This window comes from Adiantum capillus-veneris, chromosome 7 (genome assembly GCF_014529385.1).
Source record: "Adiantum capillus-veneris isolate H3 chromosome 7, ASM1452938v2, whole genome shotgun sequence".
Taxonomy (NCBI): domain Eukaryota; kingdom Viridiplantae; phylum Streptophyta; class Polypodiopsida; order Polypodiales; family Pteridaceae; genus Adiantum; species Adiantum capillus-veneris.
Genome location: NC_140937.1, coordinates 147,308,680 through 147,330,409, shown reverse-complemented (window position 1 = coordinate 147,330,409; position 21,730 = coordinate 147,308,680). Strand labels below are relative to the sequence as shown.

At 47.5% G+C, this 21,730-nt stretch overlaps 2 protein-coding genes across 12 annotated transcripts in view; one reads left to right on the top strand and one right to left on the bottom strand.

The window, feature by feature from the left end:
• Positions 1–21,730, top strand: part of LOC147454777 (myosin-11-like) — a 167,389-nt gene that overhangs the window by 57,973 nt on the left and 87,686 nt on the right. For all 8 annotated transcript variants that reach the window (XM_086516609.1, XM_086516608.1, XM_086516611.1 and 5 more), the window contains 8 exons: positions 3,313–3,350; positions 4,830–4,956; positions 5,029–5,199; positions 5,318–5,449; positions 5,531–5,640; positions 5,789–5,849; positions 5,955–6,132; positions 6,215–6,420. In XM_086516609.1, the coding sequence (XP_086372735.1) occupies positions 3,313–3,350; positions 4,830–4,956; positions 5,029–5,199; positions 5,318–5,449; positions 5,531–5,640; positions 5,789–5,849; positions 5,955–6,132; positions 6,215–6,420 (1,023 nt within the window). The remainder of the gene's footprint in view (positions 1–3,312; positions 3,351–4,829; positions 4,957–5,028; positions 5,200–5,317; positions 5,450–5,530; positions 5,641–5,788; positions 5,850–5,954; positions 6,133–6,214; positions 6,421–21,730) is intronic.
• Positions 1–21,730, bottom strand: part of LOC147454778 (uncharacterized) — a 162,973-nt gene that overhangs the window by 53,754 nt on the left and 87,489 nt on the right. The window lies entirely within an intron of this gene.

Genomic DNA, 21,730 nt, shown 5'->3' with positions numbered 1-21,730 from the left:
CGAAGGTTGGTCGTCTCCCTTCTCTTTAGTTGCAGATTTGCAAGCCGCAAGTTCTCCTTTTAGCTCCTCGATTATTGCATCTTTTTCCCCCATGTGCTTTTCCATATTTGTTTTCCATGCTTCAAAACTTGCTACTGCCTCATCGAGTTTTTTTTGCATAACGCATTTTGTTACATTTACTTCGGCCTTGATTAGGTTTCGTAATTCCGTTTTCACGGTTTGAATTTCCTCATTCTGTATCCCCCGGATCTCTCTCCTTAGTTCTCTCATCATGTCTCCATACATGGAGTTCTTGTAGCTCTGAGCTTCGCGTGCATTTCCTTCCTGATGTCATCCCTCATATAGTTTAGCTCTGATTTGAGCATCACTTGGACCTTCTCCATCAGTAGCTCGTCATGTATCCTGGAGGTTTTTCCGACTCGTAAGGATCCTGGTGATAGTATTGTATCTCTGTTTCTCCGTTTGAAAGTAGCCGTCGTTTTTTTTGGGGTGGTGTAGCTATCTACACCCGGGCCTTCCCCTTCGATGGGCGGATCCATCGAACCCGAGCCACAAATGTGGGGTAGGGCACTAGGGAAAGCTTAAAAACCTTTGAACTTTAAAAGCTTATTTCAAAGCTTAAAGGCCTTTAAACTTTAAGGCTTAAAATCTCTTTTAACTTAAAATTTCCTTAAGGCTTAAAATGAAATAGCGTAGAAGATATTGACTTCCTACGCGTAGAACAACTGGGGCGTGCGTAGGTCTGTCGGACGTGCTACGCGTAGAACAGCGCGGGACTCTCTCGTGTAGGCCTCAGCACGCAAGGCAGACCTTGCAGGTCTCAGGGCAGCGCTGAGAGAGGCCGTGTCGTGCTCTGCTCTGCAGCCTCCGCCTCGTCACGAATGCCCTCAGCCCTGCAATCGTTTCTCCTCGCGCTACTGGTTTTCAGTAGTGAGCAGCCCTTCGCATAAGCCTCTGCAGCCTGCGCATTCTCATGCAGTGCCCGCGGTGCTCCTGTGTATGCTTCCTTTCGCCCTCAAATGTCTCTGCTGCCTGCTGCGTACCCTGTTTCCAGCCTCCGACCAGCCGTTAGAGAGATGAGTAGTCCGCAAATTGAGAGGAGGGGGGGGGGGGGGGGGGGGGGGGGGGGGGGTGTTGATGGCGAGGTTGAGGTGGATGGAGGCTCCACAAGAGCATCTTGCTGTAAAGGGTCAATCCGGTTTGTTATAGGAACCCAATGCTGCTAACCTGTCGTGGGTTGACCACTAGGGGGGGCCGCTGTGGCGAGCTTGTCCCTGGCGGGCAGCGGCCATGTACCTGCTGCCAATCATTAGCCAATTGGCCGCGCATCTCTGAAGGAGTGCAAGCCTGTTCTGGGTTTCCGTCTGCTATGCCGGTCTAGCCTAGGGAGGCTGAGCCTGTCGCTGGCCGAGGTCTCCTGTGAGGACATGCCTTCGGGAGATGGCCCGTCTGTCTGCATATCATAGTCACACGAAACGGCGTTTGGGGGGGTGGAGGGGAACAGAGTTTCCCACCGTTTCGGACCGGCCGAAACGGCGTTTCGGGATGTCATTTTTTAAAAAGGTTCTTGAGAATTATTTTTAAAATGATTCTTGAGCATCATCATTCACATTATGGCGTACTATTTTGATTATGGACCCTATCTTATGTTTGCAGTGATTTCAGTGATATGTATTAGACATATTAGGACCCTCACCTTTGACCGTGTTTTATGACATTAATGTTTGGATCATGGATACCATGAGTCATGGCTCTTGACATTTTAACATGTCACATGTTACAAACTTACATGTATCATGTGATTGTATCTTGGTTTGACTCGTCACACCGTGAAGTACTAGGTTCTGGTTTGAAAACAGTCTATGAAGTGGTAAGTTGGAAACTTGTAACTAGTAGGTTTACCGTTTGTGTGTTTGAGCATTAAGTTTGAAACCTTTGGTCTTCTCATTTTTCTCAATTCTGAATACACCTATGGCCCCTTCTAGGCTACTTGTTTTTTGAAATACATTGTTTACAAATTGAAAAAAAAAATGCCGTTTCTCAACTGTTTCTGCCTCGGACGAAACACTGAAACACCGGTTTTTTCGTTTCCGTTTCTCTCGTTTTTGTTTCGGGTGGTAACTATGCTGCATATGAAGCACTGGTTCAGGAGACCAGAATACACCAAATATTTACGCTTTGGAAGAGCCAGCCGCCGCTCACCCTACGCAGACAAACTACCTTCGAGAGAGTGTGGGTGCCCTGAACCAAAATGCAGATAGTAGGTATACCTGTTGCCTTGGCAACGGCTGAAGTTGCCGTGTGTACGGTCTCCAAGGAAGTCCCAAACTCGGAATCAATCTTGGCCGGAGGTACTCTCTCCTTAGGCTGGGGAACCAGATTGGAATGGGCAAGTCTGCTTTCTCTACAAGAACATCAGGATCAGGGTCGAAACGATGGCTCCACTGTTGAAAGAGAGCCTTGACTGCTTTATGGGCAGCGGGCTCATCGAAGTGACCTTGGAAGCCATCTAGGGAGTCTCAAAGTCGATCTGGTGAGGAGATGTATGTCGATGATCTTTCCCACCTCTGAAAGAAGGCGGCCTTGGAGAAGGTCGCGTACCTCACCTTTGCTGAGTCGGGTGCCGATAATATTGTAAATGACGGAGGTGGCTTGAAGGCGCTCCACCTATGCTCCATGGCTCGCTTGCTCCCTCGGCGATAGAGCAAGTCTCATGGTTGGCTCTGCAGGGTTGGGCGAGGGGGCTTCGTCAGAGTCCCTTTGGGGTGGAGCAGGAACCTCCATGTGTGTTTGCTACTGCTAGAGGACGTGGTGCCGACGCATCCTTTGCTGCTGCAAACCCTCTCTGTGAAGGAGGTCCAAACGGTAGGAGGGAGAACGGCACAGTGAAACGAGAGGAAGGGGGGGGGGGGGGGGGGGGGGGGGGGGGGGGGGGGGGGGGGGGGGGGGGAGTGCGGCAGGGAAGGCAATTCGGGCAGGGCGGGCAGCGAGGGGAAACCTGCTGTGGCGAGGATGGGCAGCGTGGGCAAGGCAGAGGTGAGAGTAGCAGGCAGCGCGAGCCTTGAGGGGGGGGGGGGGGAAGCAGCTGAGCTCAAGAAAAAAGACTTTCAAACTGATATTGTCTTTCAGATTTAAAGGTATTCCCTTATTATTTCTTCTTTTGTGTCCTTTTTGTTGGTCAAAAAAACAAGTGAAGTTTGTATGATGATACACAAGTTGAACAGTTCTATCTTGATTTCTTCCTGAAAGGATATCTCTGGGCACAAACAAAAGGTAAGTCTTCTTACATGGGTTGATGCTGTTGATTTGCAGAGACCATTGGGGATTATGTCTCTTCTAGATGAAGCATGGTAAGACGTCTTCCCAATATCAACTGTTAGTAAAGGTTTGCTTAACTAACTATTTTTTAGCCTAATGAGCATAACTATTTAAGAGGTAAAAGGACGAATAATCCAAGCAGACATTATTGTGTAGTTTCTTATGGTCTAGTCTTTATTTTTCAGAGTTTAAAATAGACAGACCTCTCTGCTGGTTAGGAAAACATAGAAACAGTCATAGAAAACCTCAAACTGCTGAAGCGTGATGTCTCCCAAATGGAAACAATGAGAAAGGGATTGAAGTAGGTGAGTACGAAAGTATGGGTAGGGTAAATTTGAATAACTGCTGCCTTGACAAAAAGCTTGCTGGAGGTGATTATGTGTGTAATAAACAGCCCAAAGGGCCCAGAATTGCAGAAAACACTCATATGATGATAATAGGGGATTCACTTGACCATAATTCCAAAAGAATCTTCTAAAACGGCAACAAGGGAACGACATTGCAGCCTTTGTGTAAGCTCACGAACAAGATCTTGAGCATGAGAACAACGCAAAAATATATGAGGTACTGTCTTAACACATGGATGGCCCACAGCAACATAAAGAAGAAGCAATGCGCCAACGTGCTAGAAGAACCCCAACAAGAAGCGTAGTAGTAAGACCTCCAAAAGAAAACCCTCTATTTGAGAGGCAATTTGCACTTTCAAATCTTTTGTAGCATGCTTTACCATCAGCGAAGGGGTTTGTGCAAATTCCATAACTGATTACCATGCTCTGAAATTGAAGGTGGGGGGATGAGCAAGCGATATGCACTAGAGGCAGTAAGCACATGAAAACTAAAGGCGGAGTAGCCTTGGCACCAACCCTTGCACAGCCAAGATCAAAGAGGTGGTGTATGATGACAACCCCAACCTCATACGACAACCCCAACCACCAAAAAAAAAAAAAAAAAACCCCCTACACCCCCATTACCTATCTTGAACTGTCAGCCGCTTCCATAAACTTTGCCAGTAAGTCTCCTAGGTGGGTCGCTCTGCAGCAAGGGCTTGGGACAAGCCACAAACTTGCCGAGGTGCCCATAATCTAGCCAGGCCCCAAAATCTTTTTTTGTATATAAAGGATAATCTAGGGCGTTTGCACCCATGTCACATGAGCATCTCATAATTGAATTTTACAAGAATCATTCAATCTCACGATCTCCCCACGCTTGGTACTGGACCAAGTCAGCTTCGTCTAGCCCCTCTGGCGGAGGCCTAAGGCTAAGAATTGGATTAATCTACATATTTGAGTCTGGAACAAAGATGATTCTGGCTGTGTCAAAGAATAGTATCCTCATTCACAGCCTTCTCACAAAACTTCAAGTTAGTTCCTTCCAATACCAACGAGCTGAAAGTTCATCTTTGGTGATACATTATAACTGATGTCTCTGTTCAGTTTGATACAATAACTCTTTCTATTTTAAAGCTGAAAAATCCTGGGGATTACAGCCATGTCTTGCTCTTTGATGTGCAGTATGTTTCCAAAATCTACCAGAGAAACCTTCTCTACAAGTTTGTTTCAGACGTTTAAGAGCCATGGACGCTTCAAAAAGCCAAAACTTTCTTCAACGGAGTTCATTATCTCTCATTATGCAGGGGAGGTATGTTTTTCCATGTTCTAGATTCTTTCTTTAGGATTTTCAAACTAAATGCCATCCATATTGGGGTTACAGGTAACTTATCAAACAGATTTTTTTCTGGATAAGAATAAGGACTATGTGGTGGTTGAGCATGAAGATTTATTACTATCTTCCAAGGATTCTTTTGTCTCTGGTCTATTCACATTCCAGCCAGATGAAAACAGATCATGCTATAAGTTCTCCTCTGTTGCAACACGATTCAAGGTAGGGAAGTAACAATCTGAGACTATAGTATAACTACAGCATATTTGGTATTTATAGGAACTGGTGAATGAAACATATATAGATTGCTCTTATCACTATATTGATTTTCAATCTGCAGCAACAACTCCAAGCACTTGTTGAGACATTGAGAATGACAGAGCCACACTTTATTCGCTGTGTAAAACCAAATAATGATAACAAACCTGGACAATTTGAAATCAAAAGTGTGATTCACCAGCTACGTTGCGGGGTACATTCCTTTTTCTGGGCCTGTATGTGATGGTTGGTTTATTGGTGTCAAAATTCGAATATTTTCTCTTTGCATTTACAGGGAGTTCTTGAGGCCGTTCGCATCAGTTGTGCAGGATATCCAACTCGCAAAGAGTACAATGATTTTCTTCAACGCTTTGGATTTTTGGCTCCAGATGCAATACAAGGCCAGTGAGTATAAGCAGCAATCTAAGGAAAAAATTCTAGTGAAAACTGTAAAACCACTGTTTTTGTTGGTTCAAAAGATTCAAACCCTTCACATTCAGTAGGTGCTTCCTCGTGATTTGTCTAGTCACTTAGTGATATTAATCTGTTTCAGATTCAACAAATTATCAGCAACACAGAAGCTTCTAAAGAGGTTGGGGATAGAGAAGTATCAGGTGAGCAGCAGGAACACTCATTTTGCCCAGCTATTTTACGTCTATTTACTGCCGGGCATTGAGATCGTGATAACATTATTATGTCTATCTTTTACACATTTACAGCTAGGCATCACTAAAGTGTTTCTCAAAGTTGGAGAAATGGCAAAACTGAATGCTCAGAGAGCAGAGGCTTTGAATAAAAGCATCAGAATTATACAGAGAAAGTTCCGCAGTTACATCGGGCGAAAGACTTTTATCACTATGCGCATGGCTGCGGTAATCATTCAAGCTCATTGGCGAGGTAAATAAGTCATTGAAGGTAATTTTATTAAATGATTCGATTTTATTGTGTTAGTGTGTAATTTAGAGCTTTCAAATCTCAGGCCATATGGACCGTGTTTTATTCAAGAGGAAACGCCAGGAGGTTGCTGCTATGTTTATACAAGAAGCAGTACGGACGTGGCTATCCAAGCGACATTTCGACCTCTACAGTAATGCAGCCATTGCTACACAAAGTCAAGTAACTATTAGATATTCGCAAAAAGAGGGAGGACGTACAACACGCTGGAACGCAGCATTGGCAACTCAGGTTTGTTGTGAACCATAAGTCTTTCGAGATACAGTCATGACTTGCCTCTGGCATTACTAAAATAGGATTTGGTTCCTGGTATTGGTGAATATAGATCGATAACTGCCAGAGCCAGAACGAATGCTATAGAAGCTCACACCGAGTTAACGCTAGCCACCCTACACACCTGGACAGGTTTCATTTCTTAGTTTCTCAGTTGGTGTGGTAGTCACGCCAAGGAGATATGTGAAAATGGAAGGCCTGATTGTTACCATGATTAACCAAGGGCACAGCATGTTTTTTTGCCATCCTTCATCAGAGTGTACTGGCTACTCTATCATGAATATCTAAATTGCATGTCCCAAGTGTTACCATAGTCAGCCACAAGCACATTAATCTTGTGGCACCACCCTCCAGCATGTGGTCACATGAATGCCAACCCTTGTCTGTGCGAGGGATCTTTAGTTGATTGATGGTACAAGCAGCTTAACTCTTGGTACTCCCGGTTCGGTGCTTGGTGGTACAGAAAGTGAGCCCTCCACTTACAGCCAGTTGTATCGCTCCAGTTATAAATGGAAAACTGATTGTACCATGTGTCTACTAAGCTATCCAAGGTTGACGGAAAGGCCAACGAGGTAGGCATCTTCTCTGTTGAGACCACGACGTTTGCAGAGGGATACAAACCTCCTGACATGGTCGTCTACATCCTCTAGGGAGAGTCCCTTGAAAGTCGGAAACTTTATGTTGACCTTGGCCAGAATCCTGGTCAACTCCTCCATTGCAAGATCTGGTTGAGATAGATGCTTGTGAGGGGAGTGGAAGTGGGGTGGAGGACTTCTACTACGTAAGAAGGGTTGACGGTTTCTGCGGTAGACTGTAGTGCTGCAAAGGACTCCTTAGGGGGCTTGGTCGGTCTTTAGACCACCTTGTATGTGTCATGCAACAACAAAAGATCCACCCAACCTATGGGCAAGAAGACACTTGAACTTGTTGGAGAGACTAGACCCACTAGACTAGACTCAACTAGACTAGACCTGACGCGGCTATACTAGACTAGACCAGACGAGACCAGTCCAGTTTAGATGAGGGCGAGAGTGGACTAGACCGTACTAGACCAAGCTGGACGAAGGCAAGGGTGGAATAAACTGGAGTAGCCGAGACCAGTCTAGAGTCTAGACCAGCGGACTAGAGCAAGGCGACAGACTAGGCCCGCTAGCTCCTCTTTTGTGTAAACTTAGTGGCTGAGGGAGACTTCAGTTGAGGTCCCATCGGTCGTGCAAACAATGAGAGCACCTCGAGCAGGAAATTTATGTGGTGCTCTCTACTATGGGTGCTCCTCAGTGCAACATGCAAGAAATCTCACTTCAAACACAAAACAAACACAGAACAAACACTGTAGAGCAATATGAAATGAAGCAAGACCATACTTAGAATGACACAATGACAAACTCCAAACCCAAATGGAAGCTTGACTTTACTCAAAGAACCAATACACACTCTGGCTGGCAGCACACTCATCTCCAAGCCTAGGACTCACAGGTACAATGGGGGTGTCGAGGCTCCAACTGTGCAGGAAGAGTGCATGTGTGCAAGTGCTAGACTTATGCCACAAGACTCTAGACTCATATGATGCATATCATCCCAAAAAAACTGACTGAGCATATATACAAACATAAAGGGGCAACCAACAGCTAACAGAAATATCTTTGACAGCACAGCTACTGCCAGCGCACAACATACTATGAGATACGCATCCGTTTTCATTGCTTATTCAAAGAGAGCTTTGGCCCCTTTATCCCACATCATGGATTACTATTAGCAGAGGTGCCTAAGTCTCTTCTTGCTGGAGATTCATAGATTTGTAGCAGGGCTACAATATCACTGGCATGGGACAAGCAGTTAGTTGCAGTTGGGCTTGAGTTCCACTGGGCGGACTCTCGCCTGGGTAGTGACACGTGGCAAGTGTTATAATGGTGGTCCAGTGGACACGGTGGCCAGATCACCACCACTCAGTTTGAAGATAGACTTCGCTTTAGATGGCTGACATTTATGAGCCGTTGGTGGCTCTTTATGGAGGGACTTATGAGTAGTAGCTGTTGGGTCATCATTATCATTTTCTTCATATATGGTCCAGTGTCGTCGTCTAGAGTAGTGAGTCTATACACACAGCACGTCTGCACCATCCCTGCACATCTGAGCCTTGACACCCCCATTGTACCCGTGAGTTCTGGGCTAGAGCTGAGTGTGCTGCCACACGAGAGTCTGTACGGTTCCTTTGAGATAATCGAGTCCATATGTTATGGTCTGCTGTTGTGTCTCTGTGTTGATTTGCTGTTATCTATTGTTTCCTGTGTTTTTGTTCTGGTTGAGAGAGATGTCACGCACATTGCACTGAGGAGATCCACTGTAGAGAGCACGACACACTATCCACGCTACAAGTGCTCTCATTTTTGGCACGCCCGATGGGACCTCAACTGAAGTCTCACTCTGTGTTGAGGTACAAATTGAGGAGCTAGTTGGGTTTAACCTAGCCTCGCCTACTTCGCCTTGCCCGGTACAGCCTGCTAGTCTGGTCTAGTTCCACCCTAGACAACTTAGTCTAACTGACCTAGTCTCTCGCCTTGCTGGTCTGGTCCTCTCTCGCCTTGGTCCAACCAAGCTCTCGTCCTTGGTCTAGTCCTTCCTCGTCCTTGGTCCAACTAGGTGGTCTAGTCACTCGCCCTGGTGTAGTAGAGTCTAGACCGGTGTTCAACCAGTTAAAGGTCTTCTTGCCCAAAGCTTGGTTTGGTTTGTGGTTATTGCATGACACATACAAGGCAGTCATTAGAGCGTCAAAGCGCACTATTGAGTCCTCTAAAGTACTACCACTGAAGACATCAACCTCTAGTACCTAGTAGAAGTCCACCAACCCCATCACCCATACCTCCACATACGGCATCATCCATTCCTCCATCCGGTTCTACATCTTCTAGGTCACCTTCCCCAGTTAAGCCCTCTCCCATTTTGTTACAGCCAGGTGACCTCCAAGAAAAGGTTTTGGATGAGTTGGCCAACATGGTGCTCCAGCCAGAGGAGACTTTTGCAAAACTCATGACTAAAACCAAGTCTCTGGTTTCCCAGCTTCCTCAGCAACCAGGGGAATTTATGGTCAAGAAGTGGGTAGAGAAAGCTCTCCCAAAGACGTCTCAGCAGAAACTACGCGAAAGTCTTCGACTTGAAGCATCTCTGGTGGAGTTTATAGCGGCCGTTACGAGGATAGAAGGAGCAAGGAGGCTATTCAAGCACCCCCTTCAGGTGGAGACTGCGTCAACACTCACGGAAAACCCTCAGACCCTATGCTTTCTTTACGCAGGGAGTTAGAAGCACTGAAATTAAAAAGATCACTTCAAGAGGAGAGGTCCTTCTCTTTTAGATCGGAAAAATCTCCACAGCAAGAGGCTTTAGAACAAATCAAGCGGGAGCTAGAAGAGCTCCGGGCAGCAAGACACTAAGCCGCCGATGGTGTGGTGTTCCTCTTGTCTCTCTACAAGGCATGCTCTTGAGGACTGCCACTTCGAGCTTACAACCATTTTTGCAAGAAACCTCGCTATGATGACAAAGAGTGCTATTATCTGAAGGGAATGCGGCAACTACAACAGAGCCTCGCCCCCAACCTTCAACAAGGGTTGACACCTACATCCAACATGGTTTCACCCTATGGCCATCCAAACCCTATGCCACCTCTGCTGACAACACCTCCTATGCAAGGTATGCACAACAACTTTGCATCTCCCAGCTTTTATCATGCTAATGCTCCTTCAGTTCCCAAAAGCTTCTACACATCAGCATCCGTCCCCATGCAGCAAGGACCGAGACCACCTCGCCCCTCCAATAGGCCAATTTTGTGCTATATGTGCAGGGAAGATGGACATTATCAGAGCGAATGTCCGTTGCCAGAAGAGTCCTCTCCTTGCCGACACTGCCATGAAGCTAAGGATCACTATAGTAAAGACTGCCCAAAACAACCCGCATCCACATCTGCAAGCACAAGCCAGAACCAATAGGAGTTTACATTCCTAAAGATTAACCTAATCATAGTAAGCACCATTCCACACGCCCCACCTTCCACTCTTGTAGTTGCCTCTTAAAATGGGTTGAAACAGGTGGAAGAGCCGCGGGTGTGCTCACACGGGCATAGAGAGCTGCTCTTGGTCTCAGCCTCCCTGACGGTCCAACTTTTTCATCTCTAGTGTAGCAGGCTACAATGTCACTTTCACAGGACACTCAGTTAGTACGGTTGGTATGGCCTGGTTCACACTAGTCGGACCCTGGACGGACTCTGTGGGCTGGGCTGGGCAGTGACACGTGGCAGGATACGGACGGTGGTCTAGTGGACATCGTGGCCAGGCCACCACCACCACTCAGTTTGGAGATTGGCTTAGGTGGCTGACATTTATGAGCTGTTGGGTCATTATCATCATCGGCTTCATTTTTGGTCCAGCATCGTCGTCGAGAGCAGCGAGTCTTGCACAGAGCACTGCTTCACCATCCCTGCACATCTGAGCCTCGACACCCCCATTTGTACTTGTGAGTCCTGGGCTGGAGTTGAGTGTGCTGCCACGCGAGAGTCTGTACATGGTTCTTTGAGCTAGTCGAGTCCACATGTTCTGGTCCATTGTTGTGTCTCTGTTGTTATCCATTGTTTTTGTGTTTCATTCTGTTTAAAAGAGTTTCCATTTGTTTGAGTGAGATTGTCACGCACATTGCACTGAGGGGTACCCACACTGTAGAGAGCACGACACATTATCCGCGCTACATCTAGTCACACAAATGAGTCAAACTTCCCTAGTAGCTCACAAACCAAACGTACCTCACCTTCATGGAAGCAGTAGAGGACTTGCAGAAGCTCAAGATACCAGAGCAAGCATTGATCAAAAGAGAGAAGCCTACAGCAAAGACTATCTTGAAAAACACCTTTTAGCAAGTGTCGTCCTATCCCAAAGCTTCACTTACTGATTACAGGAGTCCGCGTGTAACCGTTTCTATTATGAGCCGTGAATTCTCAGGGGTCATAGTAGATGGTGGGTCGGGTATCAACCTGATGCCTGAATTCACTATGCTGGCATTGGGTCTCTAGCCCACTAGGCCTGCCCCATTCACAGTGACTTTGGCTGACCAGAGGACTGTCTACCCCTTGGGCATTGTAGAAAAGGTGCCTCTGTAGGTTCAAGATTTCACATTCAGCTTGGATTTTGTGGTGGTTCGCCTTCCCCAGGTAGAAGGCGGCTTCCCATTGCTCATTGGCAGACCATGGCTACGACACACGAAAGCACTACATGATTGGGGAAACGATGCAATGTGGATACGAACCCCTGGCTTCCCAATGCAACCGATTTGCCTTGAAGGCGGAATGGATCCGGTGGTGCATCATAGTTCCCTGTCCATGGAGTCCAATCCCGAACTGGAACAACCTACTCCGCCGGATGGGTGAGATGAAGACCTGCTGGAGTGGTTGGAGGCTACCAAATCTATGCCTTGTTATGGAGTCTCTATTCACTCTTTGTCTGAAGGAACACCCTCTTCAAATGATTCCACAGCAACTCAATCTAATGTGCCACCTGAGCCTATGAAGAAGCATAAAAGCAGTAAGAAATCTCTTCTACAGCAATTGACTCCCCTTCAAACATCAACCCCTTTGGTGTCTGCTTCTCAGACCAGAACAAAGCTCTCCTCTGTGTCTAGCAAACTCCCTTCACCGAACCCGTCCTGCAAGATGAATTCCAAGATCATGATATCTCTCTTGCTCATGATAGCTGCGTGCTCTTTATTTGCACCCTACCCATCACCCTACCCTTCCCATCTCCCCCTCACCCTCGAGCTAATCCCTCCCCCTCCACTCGCCCTACTCTCCCCCTCTCCCCCTCGCCCTCGCCCCTACCCTCACCCTCGAGCTAATCCCTCAACCTCCCCTCGCCCTACCCTCCCCCTCGCCCTCGCCCCTACCCTTGCCCTTGCCCCCCTTTCCCCCTCGCCCATCCCCCCTAGCCCCTTGTCCCTAGCCCCTAGTCCCTGGTACCTAGTCCCTAGCCCCTAGCCCCTAGCCTCTAGTCCCTAGCCTCTAGCCTCTAGTCCCTAGTCCCTAGTCCCTAGCCCCTCGCCCCTCGCCCCTAGCCCCTCGCCCCTCGCCCCTAGTCCCTAGCCTCTAGTCCCTAGCCCCTAGCTTCTAGTCCCTAGTCCCTAGTCCTTAGTCCCTAGCCCCTCGCCCCTTCCCCCTCGCCCCTGCCCAGCCCTGCCCTATCTAATAAACCCAGCCTCAGTAGCAACCGCTTCTGCCTCAGCAGATGATTTCTCGTGGCGGAACCGGCCACTACGCTACTCTCAGACGTCTAGGAATGGCTAGGAAGTATCTCTTCAAGGAGCCAATAGCTATGAAATCGTTGGAATGCCTTCGAGCACATCTGATACAAGCTTTATGCCGATTGCAGCTTTGGCATCAGCCTTAGCATCAGCTCCTCCTCAACAACAGAGATTGATGTTGGGCGAGAAGCTGTATCCAATTGTAGATCATTTAGAACAGGATCACGCAGGAAAAGTTACCGGCATGTTATTGGAGATGGATCAGCCAGAAGTTTTACATTTAATTGAATCTCCTGAGGCGGTGAACTTGATTCTTCCATCTTCAGAACCCACAGAGTAGGTATCAGAAACAAGAAACGGGATCATCTTCAGTAGCCTCAAGCTGCCTTTGCAACCCAAAAATTCTCGTCAAGGAGTCTGCGTTTCATTCTGCTTCGTGTCAAGAAGTCTGCATTACAATCTGCTTCGTGAACCCTTCATGCTCTTCCTCAACAACTACGACTGGCCTCTGCAACTCCTTCAAGAACCTCTCATATGCCTCCTATAGAGCGACTACACTTCATTGGTTTTCAGCTTGAGAAGTGCCAAGAGTTTGCTGCAGCTCTTCACACTCTACTTGGAACTTCCTTAAATTCTTTGTTATCATCTCTGCATAAGAATCCGCCATCCTGTGTTGTGATCGAGTAAAGAAACCTCCTCCTCCAAAGTTGAATTCTCTTGCCAGCTGCAATCATTTCTTGCATGGGTGGGCCAAGCACCTGCTTCAAGAAAGATGTACATGCAGTACCGATTGGTTTTATTTCACATTTTTTCAGTATCTCCTAGTTTTTCAATATTTCCTCTCACTGAGACGGTGAGCGGTCTTGTGGCCGGCAACCTGTAGCAGGCTACAGTGTCACTTTCACAGGACACTCAGTTAGTACGGTTGGTCTGGGCTGGTTCACACTAGTCGGACTCTGGACGGACTCTGTGGGTTGGGCTGGGCTGGGCAGTGACACGTGGCAGGATACGGACGGTGGTCTAGTGGACATCGTGGCCACGCCACCACCACCACTCAGTTTGGAGATTGGCTTAGGTGGCTGACATTTATGAGCCGTTGGGTCATTATCATCATCGGCTTCATTTTTGGTCCAGCATCGTCGTCGAGAGCAGCGAGTCTTGCACAGAGCACTGCTTCACCATCCTTGCACATTTGAGCCTCGACACCCCCATTTGTACCTGTGAGTCCTGGGCTGGAGTTGAGTGTGCTGCCACGCGAGAGTCTGTACATGGTTCTTTGAGCTAGTCGAGTCCACATGTTCTGGTCCACTGTTGTGTCTCTGTTGTTATCCATTGTTTCTGTGTTTCATTCTGTTTGAGAGAGTTTCCATTTGTTTGAGTGAGATTGTCACGCACATTGCACTGAGGGGCACCCACAGTGTAGAGAGCACGACACATTATCCGTGCTACATCTAGTCACACAAATGAGTCAAACTTCCCTAGTAGCTCACAAACCAAACGTACCTCACCTTCATGGAAGCAGTAGAGGACTTGCAGAAGCTCAAGATACCGGAGCAAGCACTGATCAAAAGAGAGAAGCCTACAGCAAAGACTATCTTGAAAAACACCTTTTAGCAAGTGTCATTGTACGACATGCTTCAGGTTGATGCAAATTTTCGAAGTGACACCCTTTCCATCATTCAATCTCTGTATCTTGGTGCAGGGTCTAGTGGCGGGCACCTACCAGTGCAGCCCTTACAGTTCTACATGATTTCTTTTCCTGCTGCTCCGCTCACTGATTATAGGAGTCCTCGTCTCACCGCGTCTATTCTAGGGCGCGACTTCTATGGTGTCATAGTGGCTGGTGGGTCGGGTATCAACTTGATGCCCGAATTCACTATGTTGGCATTGGGTCTCCTGCCTACCCGGCCCGCTCCCTTTACAGTGACTTTGGCAGATCAATGAGGTTTCTATCCTGCGGAAAGAGTAGGCAAGGTCCCTCCGTAGGTACAGGACTTCACATTCAACCTAGATTTTGTTGTAGTTCGCCTCCCTCAGATAGAGGGCGGATTTCCATTACTCATTGGAAGACCATGGCTCCAACACACAAAGGCATTACATGATTGGGGAAGTGATTCAATGTGGATACGTAGCCCGGGCTATCCAATGAAACCTATTCGCCTTGAAGGGGTAATGGATCTGGTGGTGAATCATAGTTCTCTATCAATGTAGTCAACTCCCCAACTGAACCAGCCTACTCGATCGGATGGACGAGAAGAAGACATGCTGGAGTGATTGGAGGTTACCCACTCTGTGCCTTGCTATGTGGTCTCCATTTGCCAAAGGATACACTATCTTCCAGTGTTGCTACAGTGGCTGAGCCCACCGCACCGACTCGATTGCTCCCAGAGGTTAATAGCTCAGCTGGCCCCTCAGTAGAAGCCTTTGGACTTGGTGAGCCTATCAAAGACAATCGAAGGGGTAAGAAATCTCCTTTACAAGAGTTGCCCACGCCACACCCTCAGTGTCACTGGTCTCTGATACCATGCCCCAGTCGAAGCTATCCTATGTACCAAATGAACTTACCTTCGACGAGCTTCCACTGGGATGGTTACAAGAAGAGTATGCCGATTTTCATATCGATCAGACGCCAGCTCCTGATGTTCGAAAGCTCACAGAGGCGGCAAGGTCTTCTCTTCGTGATGCATCCTCACCAAGTACACCGCTTGACCACGTCAGAGAAGTCAACCTAGGCGACCTTGACAACCATCAGCCCATCTTGTTAGCCGTTTGGTTATGGGATCACCCCGTGCTACTCGACTAGGTAATCTCTTTCGTGCACTCTTTCAAGGATGAGTTTGCCTGGTCTTACCATGATTTGGAAGGGATCCGAGCAGAGTTAGAAGTCCACACAATCCCTGTTGTTGAGGGGGCTAAGCCGGTCAGAGGACAGGCTTACAAGCTCAACCCCAAGTATGCAGAAGCAATCAAAGTGGAGTTAGAAAAAATGCAAGAAGCAGGTATTATTGTGTCAGTGGAGCACTCAGAATGGTTGTCCCCTATGGTGATCGCTCCCAAGAAGCCGTCCAACAAAATTCGAGTTTGCGTTGACTACCGGGCCGTGAATAAGGTTACAATCCCAGATGGATTTCCGACTCCTTTCATTGAGAGAGTCCTCGAGGATGTCGCTGGTGGGCATGTACTATACAGTTTCATGGACAGGTTCAGCGGCTACAATCAGTTAGGAATACATCTTGACGACCAAGGAAAGATATCTTTTGTCACTTCATGGGAAATTTTATCTACAAAAGGATGTGCTTTGGGCTGAAAAACGCTCCTCTTTCAATCGTATTGTCTACATCATATTTCGTCCCTTGCTCAACAACAATCTCAGAATCTTCATGGATGATTTTTCCACCTTTTATGGCGCCCAATGTTCCACCTCGGTGGAAAACTTGGAGGAGCACTTGGCTCAACTCTATGTAGTCTTCTCGAAGGGTCGCGAGGCATGCCTTAAGCTCAATCGAAACAAGTGCCACTTTTTGGTGACTCAAGGTACGCTTTTAGGTCATGTCGTGTCTGCTGAAAAACGCTCCTCTTTCAATCGTATTGTCTACAGCATATTTCGTCCCCTGCTCAACAACAATCTCAGAATCTTCATGGATGATTTTTCCACCTTCTATGGCGCCCAATGTTCCACCTCGGTGGAAAACTTGGAGGAGCACTTGGCTCAACTCTATGCAGTCTTCTCGAAGGGTCGCGAGGCATGCCTTAAGCTCAATCGAAACAAGTGCCACTTTTTGGTGACTCAAGGTACGCTTTTAGGTCATGTCGTGTCTGCTGAAGGTTTAGCACCTGAGCCCGAAAAAATAGTGGCCATTTTAAGATTGCCCCCTCCACTTAATCCCAAAGGTGTTCAAAGCTTTGTAGGCCATAGAGGCTATCATCGGAGGTTCATTCGCATGTATGCAGAGGTTGCCCAACCCTTGACTCGCCTGACTAGTGCTGCTGTACCCTTTTAGTGGTCCACAGCTGTGTAGCAGGGCTACAATGTCACTTTCACAGGACACACACTTAGTACAGTTAGTCTGGTCTGGTTTACACTGGACGGACTCTTTGGCTGGACAGTGACACGTGGCAAGGATACGGACGATGGTCTAGTGGACATCGTGGCCAGGTCACCACCACTCAATTTGGAGATAGACTTAGATGGCTCAGATTTATGAGCCATTGGTGGCTTTTTATGGTTGTACATAGAGTAGCTATGGGGTTATGATGATTATCCTCTTCATATATGGTCCAACGTCGTCGTCTAGGTAGCGAGTCTATACATAGCACGTCTTCACCATCCCTGCACATCTGAGCCTCGACACCCCCATTGTACCTGTGAGTCCTTGGTTGGAGCTGAGTGTGTTGCCACGCCAGAGTCTGTATCGGTTCTTTGAGATAGTCGAGTCATATGTTCTGGTCTACTGTTGTGTCTTTGTGAGCTGTGAGCTCTGTTGTTATCTATTGTTCCTTTGTTTTCAGTCTGTTTGAGTGAGATTGTCACGCACATTGCATCGAGGAGCACCCACTCTAGAGAGCACGACACACTATCCGCGCTACAGGTGCTCTCATTTTGTCGACCACGATGGGATCTCAACTGAAGTCTCACTCTCTGTTGAGGTACAAATCGTGAAGCTAGTTGGTTTTTACCTAGCTTCGCCTACTTTGCCTTTCACTGTGTAGTTTGCTGGTTTGGTCCTCTCTCGCCCTCGTCTAGTCCTTCCTCGTCCCAAGTCTAGTCCTTCGTCGTCCCTGGTCTAGTCGCTCCTCATCCCTGGTCCAGTCCCTCTCGTCCCTGGTCCAGCTTGGGTCTAGTCACTTGCTTGGTCTAGTAGAGTCTAGACCTGTCTTTAGCCAGTTACAGCAGTTAAAGGTCTTCTTGCCCAAAGCTTGGTTGGATTTGTGGTCGCTGCATGAGACATACAAGGCGGTCATTAGAGCTTCAAAGCGCACTACTGAGTCCTTTGAAGTACTACAACAAAAGACGACCCTTGGTACCTAGTAGAAGTCCATCAACCTCATCACCCATACGTCCACATACGCCATCACCCATTCCTCCATCCGGTTCCACATCTTCCAGGTCACCTTCCCCAGTAAAGCTCTCTTTTATTTTGTTACAGCAGGCTATTGAGCAACGGGCTCGTAAGCAAGAGGCCATGGAGGTGTTGGCCAGTGTTTTGGCCAAGGTAAACATCAAGTTTCCTACCTTCAAGGGACTCTCTTCAAAAGATGCAAACGACCATGCAAGGAGGTTTGTATCTCTCTGTAGGGGTCGTGGTCTTGATAGAGAAGATGCTTATTTGGTACTCTTTCCATCTACCTTGGATGGCTTAGCACACAAATGGTACAGTCAGTTTGCAGAGAACCATTTTGCAACTTGACAGTTCCGTGCAGCATTCAGGCCTGGCGACTACCAGGAAAAGGTTTTGGATGAGTTGGCCAACATGGTGCTCCAGCCAGAGGAGACTTTTGCAGAACTTATGACTAAAACCAAGTCTCTGGTTGCCAAGCTTCCCCAGCAACCTGGTGAATTTATGGTTAAGAAGTGGGTGGAGAAGGCTCTTCCCAAAACTTCTCAGCAAAAACTCCGAGAGAGTCTCCGACCTGACGCCACTCTGGAGGAGTTCGTCGCAGCTGCTACTAGGATAGATGGGGCTAGGAAGCTGTTCACCAACTCCCCTCACATAGAGACCCCCTCTATGGTTTCGGAAAGTCTTTCTGATCCATTGACTTCTTTACCTAGGGAACTTGAAGCCCTAAAACTACAACGCGCTCTTCAAGAGGAGAAATCAATCTCTCTTAGACAGGAGAAACCACCACATCTTGAGGCTTTGGATCCAATCAAGAGAGAGCTAGAAGAGCTTCGGTCTCAACAGGAGACTAAAGCTATGGTATGGTGCAGCTCGTGTCGCTCTCCAGGACATCCTCCACAGGAATGTCCCCTTCGGGCTTATTGCCACTTTTGCGAAAAGTCTAGACATGAAGACAAGGATTGCTACTAGATCAAGGGATCGTGGAAACTACAACAAAGTCTAGGTCCTTCTCTCCAACAAGGGATAGCAGCTGCATCCAACATGCTTTCACAATATGGCCATCAAATCTTGATGCCACCTCTGCTGACAACACCTCCTATGCAAGGTATGCACAACAACTTTGCATTCCCCAGCTTCTATCATGCTAGTACTCCCTCAGTTCCCCAAAGCTTCTACACGTGAGCGTCCGGACCCATGCAGGAAGGGCCGAGACCACCCCGGCCCTCCAATAGTCCAATTTTGCTACACGTGCGGGGAGTAGGGACATTATCAGAGCAAATGTCCGTTGCCAGAATGGTCCCCTCCTTGCCGACATTGCCCTGAATGTAAGGATCGCTATAGCAAGGTGCCCAAAACAACGTGCATCCACATCTGCAAGCACAAGCCAGAACTAGCAGGAGTTTACATTCCCAAAGGTTAAGCTCATCATAGTAAGCACCATTCCACAGGTCCCGCCTTCCACTCTTGTAGTTGTCTCTCGAGATGGGTTGAAGCAGGTGGAAGAGCCGGCTGGTGTGCTCACAGGGGCACAGAGAGCTGCTCTTGGTCTCAGCCTCCCTGGCAGTTCGTCTCCAGTCACACAAATGAGTCAAACTCCTTTAGTAGTTGACAAACCAGTAGGTAGTGCCAAGAGCCAACCTACCTCTCTTCTACCAGATATTGATGGTGCTTTCATGGAAGCAGTGGAGAATTTGCAGAAGCTTAAGATACCAGAGCAGGGTTTGATCAAAAGAGAGAAACCTACAGCAGAGTCTATCTTGAAAAACAGCTTTCAGCAAGTGTCACTGTACGATATGCTTCGACTTGATGCAAATTTTCGAAGGGACACCCTTTCCATCATCCAGTCTTTGTATCCTGGTGCACGGCCTAGTGGTGGGCACCTAGGTGTGCAACCCTTGGAGTCCTACATTATTACTTACCCAACTCGTCCCGCTCACCAGTTCGCCCTACCCCTTCCCTTGACAAACTCGGCCGTCCGGTTTCGTCAAACACAAACTCGACCGCTATCCTTTTTTTTGAGCGGCTTTATTCGTGAGGCTTCCCTCCAAAGTAACCCTAATCACGCACATCTCTCGCCACTCTTTCCAATTCAGCTTCTTGGCTTCCGCTCCTTCAAAAGCAGTACACAATAATTGAAGAGTTATCACATGTATGCAATTGTGGATCAGCTTTTGAGTATACAGTAATTAAAGAGTTATCACATGTACGCAATTGTGGATCAGCTTTTGAGTCTGTTCAGTGTTTGACGTTCTTTTGGTTGTGCATTGGAACAACTTCAGTCAGTCAGCAGGGAGTCACCAAGGTGTGCACATCAATTAGTGTCAGAAGTTTTGCAATTATCATGGCGGGTAGCAGCAAACCCTCTAGAAAAGTAGTAAAGAAGACACCACCTCAGCAGTGGAGTTCTGTTGGAGAGGAGGAAGACTTAGAAACTAGTGGCCAGGTTCTGGATGACTTCACGTCAAGTGATGCCAGCGATGAAAGTTACAAAGCATCCCCAACTTCGGAGTCGGATTCAGAAGCTGTCTCTGAATCGGACGCGTCAAAAGAAACAAATGTGAAGAAAAAGAAACGTAATCAGGAAATCATCCATCATGAGATTAGTAGGCCGCCTACATCTAAAAGTCGCACACCATTCTCCTTGGCTGTTTATCTATAACCGCCTCGACCATCTCTCAGCCAAATCCTCTCCAAGGACCAGCTACAGACTATGGGTCTCACAGCACTGGCCGAAGATCTGCCAACCACTCTTCCTTTTGAGACGATTCATGATCTTCTGAACAACTTTCCCAAGGTCAGGGGCCATAAACTCACTACTAGCAGGTGAGGCCATGCTATGGGTATAACCACCTTTCCATCTATGAAGCCTGCTACCCGAACCTTCTCTCAGCTTTCTAAGGAGGCCACCATTCAGGCATGTGAGGAAATGCTCACTACGGATCACCCGAATTATGAAAGAAACAAACAACTCCTGGCAATCTTTAGATACTAGTTTTTAGCTAGAGATGCCAAAGAAGATAAAGGGAAATGTGAATTGCCCACTACATTATCCCATTGGGACGGCCTTTACTGTTTGCTGCATGCCCAACTCTGTGGATTTCACCAGATCCTTTTTTCATCGTTACAGTCTAGGGCCAAAAGATTTCGGACCCAGGTGAGGTCTGTGCAGCTCAGCTTCAAATGTTTCGCAGCCCCTCTCTTGACGTGGGTCATAAGTATACATGTTACACTAGACGAAATAGATGAGGATAGACGAAGTGTGCAAGGAAACAAGAAATCCTTAAACATTCATGCGGGATTCTAAAATCAAGAAGAAAGAGACGATCAAAGCAAAGGTGGCGAAAGATATAGCAGAGTCACTACTCTCTTTGCCAATATCTGAGAGCCAACAGACAAAGGTGACACATCTTCCGCGACGCTCTTTGTCTTCCACCTCTCTGTACTGGTCCAGTGTCTACTTCCGAACTTCATGACAAATCGGCGGCTTCTCCCTCGGAGATTCCTCTACCTTCTTCCCCAATATTCACTCATACGGATCTGACTCCACCTGCAACTACCATCTCAGCTCCCATTTTAGCTCCTACTCCACCAGTACTACCTACTCCTAGCGAGCCTCGTGTGTCACTTGGGAGTCCTCTAGTATCATCTTCAGGGGTGGCCGACTCTACTTCTCTGTTACACCTTTCGGAGAAAGTATTACAAGACTCTAGGAATGCTATTGCCTCCATAGAGCTTGCAACGGAACAGTTAGCTGCCGCGCACCAGCGCCACTCTGCCATATACGCAGCTATGGAGGGATCTCTGAAGGTGGCCGAAAGGATCGGGATGCTACGATTTTCGCTGTACTACAAGCTTTGAAAATATAGTCAGACATCATTGAAGTCCTTAAAGCACAAGTACAAGGATTTCGGCAAATGCTTCTACATGGAGATAGG